Source organism: Plasmodium gonderi, assembly GCF_002157705.1.
Source record: "Plasmodium gonderi DNA, contig: Chr05, whole genome shotgun sequence".
NCBI classification, from domain to species: domain Eukaryota; phylum Apicomplexa; class Aconoidasida; order Haemosporida; family Plasmodiidae; genus Plasmodium; species Plasmodium gonderi.
Window position 1 is genome coordinate 546,235 of NW_021628930.1, and position 13,357 is coordinate 559,591.

Sequence of the window (13,357 nt, forward strand, 5' to 3'; positions counted from 1 at the left end):
TGATGAAGCATGTTTTTTTTTTTTTTCGGTGTTCTTCTCTTTCCCTGTTTTGTCAAAAAGATTTGTTGCCCACGAGCTTTCAGAATATAAGAAAGTTCTGCAATTAGGACCAAATGAAAATAAAAGATAGTTAATAGAGACCACATTTCAATCAAAGAGAAAAAAAAAAAAAAAAAAAAAAAAATGTAGATATGGTAAGTGAGAAGCATCTGAAATGACGGAACTAGTAGAGAAAAATACGCCATTATATATGGCAATAAGAAATGGGAACTCCATATAAAATGCCCCATTGTAAAAACCATTATTTGAACACATTTTGTTTCATATTTTTGTTATGCATGTGGACGCTAGCAATAGCTTGATGTACCCAACCAAGGCAACTTTATCACAATAAATAACATTGCTGATCGCTTCACATGCTAACTAACCTTAACATATTTCCACCATTACAGGGAAAGTTCAAGAAAACTCAAAAGATACTAAAATTGAAAAGGATAATAAACCCAAATGACAACAGAGTGAAGCAAAGTAACGGAAATGGAGTAAAAAAAAATATTAAGAAAAATGAAGAAAAAATAAAACAAGTTACTCCAATAGATAGTAATTTATTTTTTAACTATAATGAGAATTTATGTCCACCATATAATATAATACTGGATACAAATTTTATTAACACAAGTATACAATATAAACTTGATATAATAAAAGGCTGTTCAGAATTGTTACTAGCCAAATGCAATATTTACGTAACAGACTGTGTTGTGGCAGAAATGGAAAAACTGGGGCAGCGATATTCCCTTGCCCTCAAATTATTAAAAGACCCTAGATATATTAGACTGACGTGTACCCACAAAGGAACATATGCAGATGACTGTATAGTCAATCGTGTTACTGAAAGTCGATGTTACATCATTGCAACAAATGATAGGGATTTAAAAATACGGTTAAGAAAAATACCAGGAGTTCCTATTTTATATGCCAAAAATTTCAAGTACAAAATTGAGAGACTCCCGGACAATATTTTGATATAAAGAAGAAGCGCCTAAAATTGGGATGGCACAGTATGGAAGAATGGAAGTATGGCAGTGTGGAAGAATGGAAGAATGGTAGTATGGAAGTATGGTAGTATGGAAGTATGGTAGTATGGAAGTATGGAAGTATGGTAGTATGGAAGTATGGAAGTATGGAAGTATGGAAGTATGGAAATAATTTTCGCATTCCAACATTAAAACTTTTTGTTCCCATTTTGTTTCCGTTTTTTTTTTTTTTTTTTTCTTTACTTATTTCTGAAGCGTGTTACATAAAGATTGTGTGTAGATATATATATTCCCCGTGCATACCATACTAATGATTATATCCAATTTTCGAGGAAAAGGAAACGGTGGAAAGTAGGAGGCTAGGAGGATGGAAAAAAGAGCTTCTTCACCCATCCTGCTGTTATGAAAAATATTTATATGTATATATATATATTTCTTTACTTTTTTGGTTAATATAAATAATTTTTAACATTCGTTTGACCATTCACGCTATCTGTTCCCCATACCATCATTACATATATAAAATAACTAATTTGCACCCTTTTAAACAATCAATGTAAATTTACAATTTCTTTTTGAAATAGAAAAATTTTTGATTCGTCTTTTTGGAATAATTATACATACAGTGGTTTAAGAAAATCACACTGTGTAAAATCATTTACTCTTCTTCTTCATCTTTTTTTTTTTTGGTGCACATTCTGGGGTTATAAACCTATATTCCTCGGATATGACATATATATATAAAGCTGGTGGATGAATGGGGGTGACGTTCATGTGCAAATCAGTTGCAAATAAGGATTATGAAGAGGAAGTTCTTTCAGAAAAATAAGATCTAAGAAGGTACTACATTATGAAACAAGAACATAATAGGAACTTTCTTAATGACATATCACAGCTAGCTAAAAAAAAAAAAAAAAAAAAAAAAATATGAATGATCATACAAAAAGGTGGATAACATAAACCTGTTTTGTCAGAATAAAAAAAAAAAAAAAAAAATTAAATAAAATAAAATAAAATTAAAGTGAATTCAATTAATGGCTAGCTAGCTATTTTGAGCAAATACTAGCATGTGACTACCTCAACAAAAAAGAGGAAAAAGTGTTATCCTAAACCTTGCAAAATCTTTAAATCTTCTGGTATCATTGGGTAAAAAACATAGGGGGGAAAACTCTATAGGAATGTTCAAGATCTTTGCAAATTTGCAAATTAAAAGTAACAGAACCTATTTCATGTTAGTCATATGACCATATCTTAGCTTTATTTCGTTTTCGTTTTCCTGAAAAAAAAAAAGTTAATTTTTTTTTTTTTTTTTTTTTTTTTTTTGAAGTTACAAAATTACGACTTGTAACATTGGGAATTATAAAGCATTCTCCAGCTTTTTCTCTATTTCTATTGCATATCTTTTTGTTACATCAAGAAATGTCTGGGGCATATCCGTTACAGTGTTATGAATTTTCCTGTAATGATGTCTTTTGTCGTTCATATTGCCCCTAAACAGATTGGCCCGAATGTATGAACAACAACCAATGTTACTATTGGATATGGTGCCTAACGAGGTAAAGAAATGAGGATTGTTGTAGTGCTATCCGATATGAGGGAAATTCTTCATTCCTTATCTCTCTTCATATGCATATGGGCTTGTGAATGACCATGCATAGTTGACGAGACAGAATGAAAAGGTTGAGGAAGGAGGGTATGTAGAATGCAAATGCACTACAATTAAACAGATGACTTCTAATAAAATCATACGAAAAAAAGGACTTACATCAAAATAATGTAAAAATAGTTTAAAAATAATGTAAGGATAAAATAAAGATCCCATATAGGACGCACAATGAATAACCACGAACAACACTTACATTTATAGTCAAAGTAATTTTGATCTCCTATCGTACGGACATTTGTTATGTAAGTTCCAGAACGGAATATATTGTAATTTCCAATGTACATGTTATCATATGTACAGTTAATGATTGTTACATTATCCTCAAAGAGATTGTTGTCACCAATGTGTATATGTCCGTGCTTAGAAATGATGCGGCATCCAGGAAATAAAATATTACCATTTCCTAAAATTATGTTATTGTCTTGGTTGGCTAGAAGAGACGAAAATTTTTTGACTTTTTGTTCCTCCCTTTTTTTTTCATTTTCCACAAGGAGATCTTTTTCAACAATGGCTTTTTTTTTTTCATCTTTTTTCCTTTCATCCTTTTTCCTTTCATCCTTTTTCCTTTCATCCTTTTTCCTTTCATTCTCCTTCTTTTCATTCTCCTTCTTTTCATTCTCTTTCTTTTCATTCTCATTCTTTTCATCCCTTTTCCTTTCATTATTTTTCTTTCCATATTCAAATGTATTTCTACATGCCAGAAACATTTTGTTCCTACAGCTACAGCTTAACACAAATTGTGTAATGTACCTGTCCACATGTCGCTGTAATAGTTTCCTTTTTGATTTGAATGAATTTATATCTACCTCTGAACAAGAAGAAATAATATAATCCAAAAAAAATCTGAAGAGACAGTTTTTATTTTTTTTATTATATATATAGTTTTTATTTTCTCTTAAATTTTTCATTAATTTTTTATTTTCTTTATATGTTAGTTCTTTCCATATTTTTTTATTTTTTAGTTTATTCATTTGAATACTTACACATATCTTTTTATTCTTGTAATATATTTTTCTCACTTTCTTTTTATCATTTTGTGTATTTCCATTAATCGTTTCGTTGTATTCTCTAGCACGCTTTAAGAAATTTTTTATTGCAGTTTTGTTAATCCAGCAGGTTCTTTTTAAGTGTCCACCTTCTTGTTCAGATTTTTTTGCATCTTTGTCTGAAGGAATAGGATAGTAATGAATTATGACGACTAAACGGGGTGATGATTAGGACAGCATGGGAATAATAAAAAATAAAATAAAATAAAAAGGAAAAATACATCCTGGTCTACCCTGTTTTTCGTTGTATACACATCATTTTGAGAATAAGTAGAAAAAATCTTAGCACCTTTTGATGTATTCACAGGGATATATGAACAACAACTAATTAGGGTTTATTTCCCCTTGAAGAAATTTTACACTTTCATATTAACCCCTTTTTGTGTACTTTTTTTTTTTTTTGGGCTTACCGGGTTTGTACCACTTTCCATCAGTTCTGAGAAAGGGTGGAATATCGTCTGAAAAATTGCTCGAGAAATTACTCATCGATTCATATGTCTCATTAAATGCATTCTCATTTAAATGACAAATGGTGTTCAAGTAAGAGCTCAAGGGGGATGAATTTATAGTCATATGTGATTTGAATTTCTTATAATAACATAGAAGTTGGGGCTTAGGTGAAATGGCATTATCAATTTCGTTATCTAATGAAGAATCATGATCATTTCTCGAATGTCCCTCTTCTTGACAAATCGAGTTGCATGTTGCATCGTTATCACTAGTTCCGCTTGGTATCGATTTGAATTCAAAATGAGAATTTGAGCCTTCACGTGAGTTTGTCGTCGAAGTTGCTAGCAAATTGGCGTACGAATTCGAGCATGAATTGATGCAGGATTGAAAACATGAAGCGATGCAAGAATGGGAACCAGAATGAACCCTCGAGTGGTCACTTGAATATTTGCAGAAACCCCAGTTGCTTAATTGTCGTTGATTCGTATTAAACTTCCTAAATATGTTGTTTCCCTCAAGTGCTGTATTTTTTCCAGACGCCAATTTTTTAAATTTATAGACATACTCACTTAGAGAATTTACCCTTTTATACGGATTTAGCTGCTGTGTCTTTATGGAACTATACGAGTCTGATGTTGATGTTATAATTGAAAGCGAACCTAAGATGCTATTAGATTGCTTCTCTTCATTGCTCGAACTGTGAGACACATCAGATGCATTTTTTTGATCTCCTTTAGGCAAAATTCTTTTTTTTTTCTTTAAATCACTCGTGTTCAAATTTAGGGAAAACAGCTTCACTAATTTGTCACTCATTTTTTCCAGTTGTGGCAAAGGGCTTTGGTGAAAAAAAAATAAAATAAAATTAATAGAATGTGACAAAATATGAAAAAACTGATAAAGCATGTCAAAAATGACAAAATGTGATAAAGCATGTCAAAAATGACAAAATGTGATAAAGCATGACAAAAAGGGATATAACAAGACAACAAGTGATGTATCATTATAGTAAATTCAAAACAGCTGTGAATAACCGCTATGTAGGTCAAAACAAGAAATTAGAAAAAAAAGAATGTATATTTCGGAGGTAAGTCAAGTTAAATACTCCCTATACCCCACTAGCGATTTCAATATAGACGTCTAGATTAAGGTGATCCTTATTATATGAATTAAATTTTGTTGTACTAAACAAGGGGAAGAAAGAAAATAAAAAAATTCGGCTTCATGTTACACACACGCAAAGGAGCACGTTTATGAGGAACAAATTTGTTAATCCCAATTTCTGTGTGAGGATTAATCGCAAGGCAGTAGACAATTGCTTGGAAATGAGGAAAACATATTTATAACAATTTTCTCACAAATACACTTATATAAGTACGTGTATAATATACATGTTTTCATAACGAACACAAATCTCATTGCATCCTTTTTTTTTTTTTTTTTTTTTTTTTTTTTTTTTTTTTTTCTTTTTTACAAAAAAAAGTTTTTTCTAAAAAAAATTGCATCTTTTTTTTTTTTTTTTTTTTTTTTTTTTTTTTTTTTTTTCCTGTCTACATAAAGAACTTCTATGCTAAAGAAAATGGAACAAACACACACCAATGAAAAACATTATATCCCTTTCACCACCTTTTAAGTTATACTCGTTTAATGTAACAGAAAAATTCTTAAAGTGTACGAAAACCTTTTAGTAAAGCTAGCTGTATTCTAGTAAAAATTTCATCCATACTTTTAAGACATTTGTGCAGTAAATAAGTCAATATCCATGTTGTACCTAATAAAGCAGTTTTGGCTTTTTTTTTTTTTTTTTATTTTTGCATTTTTCTTATATTTACCCATATTGTCCATTTTGTCTGAATGTTCATATCTTTTTTTTTTTTTTTTTTTTGCTTTTTTCTTATATTTATCCACATTGTCCATTTTTGCCTGATCATTCATAATTTTCTTTTTTATTTCCTTTTTGTTGTCCGGAAGCAGAAAAATGGGAGCATGTATGATATACCAGAGTCTATACAGCTGTTACTCACAAATGAGTTCTAATACTTTTTTTTCTTTTTCTTTTTTATTTTCCCTTTTTCTATTTTTTCTTTTTAATTATTTATTCGTCCTTGTGAAGGAAAAAATTTCTTGTATATAGAGGGTTGGAAGAAAAAAATTAGAAAAACAGATTTTTCGTTAAATGTATATATATTAAGTTCTAGTGCATAAAAAATTAACATGGAATATAAAAAAAATGTAATGAATAAAAGGGCGTGTAAAAAAAAAAAAAAATATATATGTATATATATATATATATATAAAACTGAATGGATAATATGATATAATGTAATGGATAAAATACAATATAATAGAATGTAAAGGATAAAATATATTATATAAAAATATATAATGAATGAAATAAAATAACAGTATAATTGAAAGTTGAAAGGAATGTAAATGGGAAGGGTTCATGGAAATTTTACGATTTAAAATTTCTCTTCCCAATTATTCGATTCATTTTTTTTTTTTTTTTGGCACGTCTTTTTTTTTAACATACGTATGTATATATATATATATATATATATATATGTATATAAATATACATATGTATGCGCGTGTATGTACATAAATGTGGATACGAGCATTAATATATGTTGGTACATATACTCACATGTATACATGTTATGCATACACGCCCTCACACACACATATACACGTAACACTTAAACATAAAAATAAGCCCGAGGAGTAAACATATAAATATGTGTATATATGTGAACGTGTATATATTATATATACTCATTCATACAATATGTTACACCTTCTCAAGCAGATATACATTCTTAAAATGAGTGCTTCCCCTCATGCAGTTTAATGGAAAAAAAAAAAATATATATATATATATACACGAACTTATGTATATACGTATGCATGTGTACACACGTGAGTACATGCATATATCTGAACTTCGACTTATGGAGATATACATATATATATTCTTTAAACGCATTTTCAACTTTTAAGATTTGCTAAAATCTCATACGGCCCCATAGTTTTCCTTATATCGAAAAATAGTGCATTTTTTTGTACGATATAAAACATAAATACACATAATCCATGTTATTCTATATGCCTACATAATATATATATGATTATGCACACACGCACTTCAAATGGGGATGACTATTTTTATTCTAGACCTTCATCCTTGGATTTTTCTGAACGAACCATAAGGGGGGTATAGAGAGGAGGAAGGGGGGGGGGGGGGGTAAATTAATCAAAATGGTCAACATTGTATAATATAAAATATTTCAAAAGAATCAAAATTGGCATGTCATGCAAAAATATACATATATGTCAAAGAAATTCCATTAATATTCATAAATAATTCAGACATAATGGACACATGGGATGAGCCAAGTGGGCCACATTGCTTATGTATACATTCATTGCATTTACAAAAAGGTCATAATATATATGCAATGTGTGTAATATACCTTCGGTCTGATCTCCTTGTAAGTCTGATGTCCATAAGGTTAAGTTGTCTCGTAATAATTGCATGATCAACGTGGAATCCTTATAAGAATCTTCACTTACATTGTCAAATTCAGTGATGGCATCGTCGAAAGCACGCTTAGCCATTTCACAAGCTTGATGTGGTTGGTTTAATATTTCATAAAAGAAAACAGAATAGTTCAATGCAAGACCTAAACGTATTGGATGTGTTGATGGTAGTTCATTCTCTGCAATATCAGTTGCCTTCTGATAAGCTTCTTGTGCAAAATTAGATGCTTCTTTTTTTCCTTCGTCACATGAAAATTCGCTAATATAACGATAATAATCTCCTTTCATCTTGTAATAAAATACTTTACTTTCGCTTTCTGATGTGTTTGGTATTAATTTCTTCGTCAAAAGATTTAAAATATCTTGGCATATATTGTTTAATTCTTCTTCTACTTTTTTTCTATATGTTGCAGCAATATTTTTGTTATGAACATTTGCTTTGCTCATTTCTTTCTGTTCAACACTTGAAATTATTCTCCACGAGGCTCTTCTCGCTCCAACAGCGTTTTTGTATGCAACGGACTGGAATGAGAAATTCACAAAAAAAAAAAAAAAAAAAAAAAAAAAAGGGGGGTGAGGGAGAAAATCGTTAGTCATAAATAAAGCGAGAAAATGGTTAGAAAAGATACATTCATTGATGGTGATTTATCTCTCAAATGCATACTACCAGAGTTACGTTTTCATTTCGATGCATAGGAACAAAAATGTAACATGTTCTACAATTGTTTATACAAATATGGTCAAAATAAAAATATACACACATATGGAGAAATATTGAGAGAGTTCCAGGTTTATGTATCCTCTCTTGACATACCAATAAATTTCTCTCCTCGACAGTTAATTCATCCTTGTCATTATTTACGCATTGTTCAACTAGGGTTCTCATCGCATCGGCCATTTCTGTAAATAAGGTGAATACAAATGAGGGAATAAAAAAAAAAAGGAAATAAAAAAAAAAAAAACAAAAAAAGGAAATAAAAAAAAAAAACAAAAAAAGGAAATAAAAACCTTTTTTATATACACTATTTATGCTTCCTTATTACACTTGGAAGAGTTCTAATTGTGTACAATTTTAATGCAAAAAATAAAATGTATTATGAACAAGGGGAAAACAACAGATCCTTTAAAATTCAAAAGTAAAAAAAAAAAAAAATATTCCTTTACACAAATATATCGTTCATCATATGGGCAAACAAGAATATTTTTTCGCTTAATACACACATGAACTGTTACACAGAATGGATAATAATGCAAGACATATACTTTACACCATTTCGATAGGTGCACATGTAATGAAGGGGTAAACGGATGTGTGGGAAAAAAAGAAAAAAAGAAAAAAAAAAAAATGGAAGAATAAACGTAATTCCCCTTAACACATTACACATATTATAAAAGAATAATACGTGCTACTTTGTCGATTCGTGCGAATATGAATAATCGCTTTCATTAAAATAGGCGTGCTTGCGTGTGTGTGTGTGTGTGTGCGTGTATATATATAGGGAACGTTAATTGCATTCGTTTTCCCTCATTTTCATTGGTTTTCACTTTTTCATTTTCCCTCCTATTTTTTTAAGAGTAGTCATACCATCATATCTTTCAGCTTGTTCAGCTAACTTAGAGCGATAGGTACAATCAGACCTCAACTGCTTTAAGTCATCGGATGTTGCCATTGTTTGATTAAATATAGGTTATGTGAATATCTTTTTCACTAGAAATTGGGTTGGCTCACACAGGGAAGAACGTATATTTTTGTTTTATTTTTGTTTTATTTTTGTTTTATTTTTGTTTTATTTTTGTTTTATTTTTGTTTTATTTTTGTTTGATCTCGTTTGATTTTCGTTTTATGTTTGTTTACGGAAGTTTGCTTATGCAAAAATATGTGTATAAATACTCGTGTTTTCGAAATTGCGCGCAAATATTTGAATTTACTAAATTTAGAAAAGCACAGTAAAAATTAAATTCAGGTATACGTTAAGCAATGTATATGCAAAAACATTCATGTATGTATTGTTTCTTTTGGGGGGTAAGAGGAGTGAAGGGAAGGGGTGGGGGGTTTTCCTTTTTGTTCATATATTGCAATGTATATAGTATGTATAAATATATGTTTGTGTATATATGTTTGTGTATATACGTTTGTGTATATACGTTTGTGTATATATGTTTGTGTATATATATGCTTGTGTATATATTATATATATGTATATATATATGCTTTTTTTTTTTTTTTTTAAGTTCCTTTTTAAGAGTCAAAAATAATATGTAAACACAGCATTCAAATTTTTAGGTTTGTGATTTCGATTCTCAAGTCTGCGTGAAAAAAAAAAAAAAAAAAGTGACATAAAATTGTACATAAAGTAAATTTTTCACAAAAACATAAATATAGCATATGTGGTACAATACGTGGTGTATGTTTTTTGAAAAAGTGGAAGAGGGAAAGAAAAAAGAAAAAAAAAAAAAAAAAAAAAAAAAATTCAATCATGACGAGAAGAAGCTTAAAATAAAAAAAAAAAAAAAAAAGGAATGAAATGTATACATATGTGCATGTATATATATATATATATATATATATATATATTTTTTTTTTTTTTTTTTTTGTAAGTGTTTATGCAAATGAATATAACATATATATTTGTTCATATTACATATTACATGTATATGTACATTTGTATGTGTATGCATATATGTACACAATTGGTGGGGTAATAAAAGGGTTTAAAAATATAATTACGATAAAGCAGGTGTGGTATGAAAGACTGTTAAAGGAGGGACTGATAAAAATGAGCGTGATGTGATGACATAAGTGGGTAAGGGGCAAAGTGCCACACAAAGTATAAAAATGTACGCAATAAAATGTGAGCGCAAATATTATATATATACACTTTAAGTGTACGCGTAAATAAACCTTGGTCGCATAAAAAGCACGAAACTGTTCGGGTGAAAAATGTACGTATAAAAAAAAAAAATGGTCACGAGAAATATGATCATGAAAAAAAAGTGCGTGTAAAAAAATATTCGCCTGGGGTGTACGCATATGATTGGAGTATGCACTCCTCACATATATGTGAAAAGATGGACTTGCGAAATTCAAGCTATGCAAATTAAAATTTTTATTCTTGTCATACATTTCAAAGTGCCTTTACCTTTCATTCCATTCCACGTACATCACTCTGTTCATATTCATTCTGTTTCACATTTTCTATTTTATGTCTTCTACTTTACATCGTCCTATTTCATTTCATTTTATTATCAATTTTGTTATTCATTTTGTTATTCATTTTGTTATTCATTTTGTTATTCATTTTGTTATTCATTTTGTTATTCATTTTATTATTCATTTTATTATCCATTTTGTTATTCATTTTATTATCCATTTTGTTATCCATTTTATTTATTTATTTTTTTTTTTTTTTATTCACCTCTTTGCCTTTACCGTTTTTACACCCTTATCCTTATGCACCGCATACTATAAAAAATGTAATAATTTTTTTTTTTTTTTTTACTATTTTTGCTCGTTGGGATTACTACACATATGGGAACTTGTTACCTCCAAAACATTTTTTTTTTTTTTTATCAATAAATGTAATGTGTGTGAAAATGTTATATAAGGTTTAAAAGCGCAACTATTTTAATTTTTACATAAACTTTTTCATATAGTCTCACCAAATCCAAACGTGTATTAGGTACATTTAATATATACGCTCTATTACACTGTTGCACACGTGTTGCATACATGCACATTTTTTTGTTACTTTTAAATGACCCTCAAGATGGAATTTATAAATATTGTACCACATTATAACAGCACTCTAATACCATTTTGATAGCACTACAACCACTCCTCAACCGCGTTCCAACCACGTCTCAACCATGTTTAAGGTTTAAAAACTGATATTACTTTAGTGCTCTCTTATTTCCTAGTATTTAATTTTTTAATTTACTATATCCCCTTCCTTTCCATGTCCGTGTGTAAAACTGGTCTCACGCTTTTTACATACCCTCGGGACAGCTTTCTTTTTTTTTTTTTTTTGCATACCTGCTCGATTTTTTCCACGAACGAAACTGCACATGGTACAGGTGTTTCATAAACAAACATATATATGTTACATGTGTATAATACTTTGCTCTTTTCTGGTCATCAGAGGTAGTTCCTTTTTTTTTTTTTTTTTTCTTTTTCCTCTTTTACTTCGATCATACATGTTTGCAAAATTTTGAATATAAAAATTATTATTTCAGCACCGAAATGAGCAATATATAAGATGTAGCACGAATCAACATGACATCACTACTGAACCAGGGTCCATCATTGGGAAGGACAACCTTTTCGGACACCTTACACGTTCATATATATGTACATGTACCTTTGTATATTCATTGGTATGTATTCATAACAGGTACTTTTTTTTTTTTTTTTTTTTTTTTTTTTCTCCCTTTTTTACATTTGTTAGCCGTTAAGAACTACATTTCAGCAAAGAAAAACGTATTTCAAAAGTGCTGCTACCATTAGGTTTGAATTTTATTTTTTTTTATTTCTTATGCAGTTAGAGCATAGTTTTTTTTTTTTTTTTTTTCCTCGTTTGTTCATACGATATAGAAGTTTTGCCTATAAATTTCTGACCGTTCAGGTGAAAATACCTAAACACGCTTAGTTCAAGTTTGTGGGTTGGTAGAACAAAGATATTAAACTCAAATGTACCATAACGCATATACATAGTTACTGTGGTTTCACATTTTACATATCATTGTGCATTCCTAAATTTATATGCAAAATAGGGTTTAAAAATATATATTAATTTCCCCAAATCCCTTTTTTTCCTCTATAAGTGTACATATTTAAGTAATTCACTGGATATTTCATGTGGAGCTACGTTAACGTATACACATCACTCGTACACATATATATATGCGCACCAAAAAGGTGAAAATATGAAAGTATGGAATATCTTTTCATAAAAAACACACATACACATATGTAATATATATATATATATATATATTATATATGTGTATATGTGAACCACTGTAAACATAACCTTTCGGATTGCAACATTTTAATGGCGTGTGCATTCCACTACCGGAGCTATGTGATTCTTTCCAAAAATAAAAAATCTACAGCTCATCAAAAAAAAGAAAAAAAAAAAAAAAAAACTGGCAAGACGAAATTATGAGTTTTTTAACCTTCTCCTTCCATCATCATGCCACTGATTTGTCACTATTTGAAGATATTCATGAGGTCTGGCATTTTTCCCCTACTCCCCTTTTGCTAGTTAATAAAATAGGCAAATATTCGTGTCAATGATGAAAGGGGATATTATATCTGTTTTAGTCAGTGTGAATATAAAAATACGTTTGCACATGTACGCACAGGGTATAACACACGAACGATATATTTAAAAAGGTACCTATTCAAAATGAAAGACGCAAATTTTAATTGCCGTTTTATTTGAAAACTAGGATTAACAAAAACACCAAATAGGATGTGATATTTTTTTTTTGGGAAAGGCTTTTTTTTTTTTTTTTTTTTTTTCAAGGTACTAAAATGATACACTAAACAGTTTTCTTCAAAATATGAATTGAATCAGAGTAACTACTACATTTTTTTTTTTTTTTTCACGCGTGCTAAA

At 29.4% G+C, this 13,357-nt stretch overlaps 3 protein-coding genes across 3 annotated transcripts; 1 reads left to right on the forward strand and 2 right to left on the reverse strand.

Annotated features, from left to right (window-relative positions):
* Positions 1 to 191: 191 nt before the first annotated feature.
* On the forward strand, positions 192 to 1,031 carry PGO_051330 (hypothetical protein, conserved; the record flags this gene model as incomplete). The annotated part of the gene is made up of 2 exons (XM_028686511.1): positions 192 to 194; positions 453 to 1,031. 2 exons carry the CDS (start codon positions 192 to 194, stop codon positions 1,029 to 1,031), a joined length of 582 nt encoding a protein of 193 aa, XP_028542312.1.
* A 1,363-nt stretch (positions 1,032 to 2,394) lies between these two features.
* On the reverse strand, positions 2,395 to 5,012 carry PGO_051340 (dynactin subunit 6; the record flags this gene model as incomplete). Its single annotated transcript, XM_028686512.1, has 3 exons — positions 2,395 to 2,585; positions 2,891 to 3,838; positions 4,160 to 5,012. 3 exons carry the CDS (start codon positions 5,010 to 5,012, stop codon positions 2,395 to 2,397), a joined length of 1,992 nt encoding a protein of 663 aa, XP_028542313.1.
* Positions 5,013 to 7,361: 2,349 nt separating this feature from the next.
* On the reverse strand, positions 7,362 to 9,406 carry PGO_051350 (14-3-3 protein; the record flags this gene model as incomplete). Its single annotated transcript, XM_028686513.1, has 4 exons — positions 7,362 to 7,390; positions 7,670 to 8,258; positions 8,551 to 8,636; positions 9,322 to 9,406. The coding sequence occupies 4 exons, from the start codon at positions 9,404 to 9,406 to the stop codon at positions 7,362 to 7,364; spliced, it is 789 nt and encodes a 262-aa protein (XP_028542314.1).
* Positions 9,407 to 13,357: the final 3,951 nt, after the last annotated feature.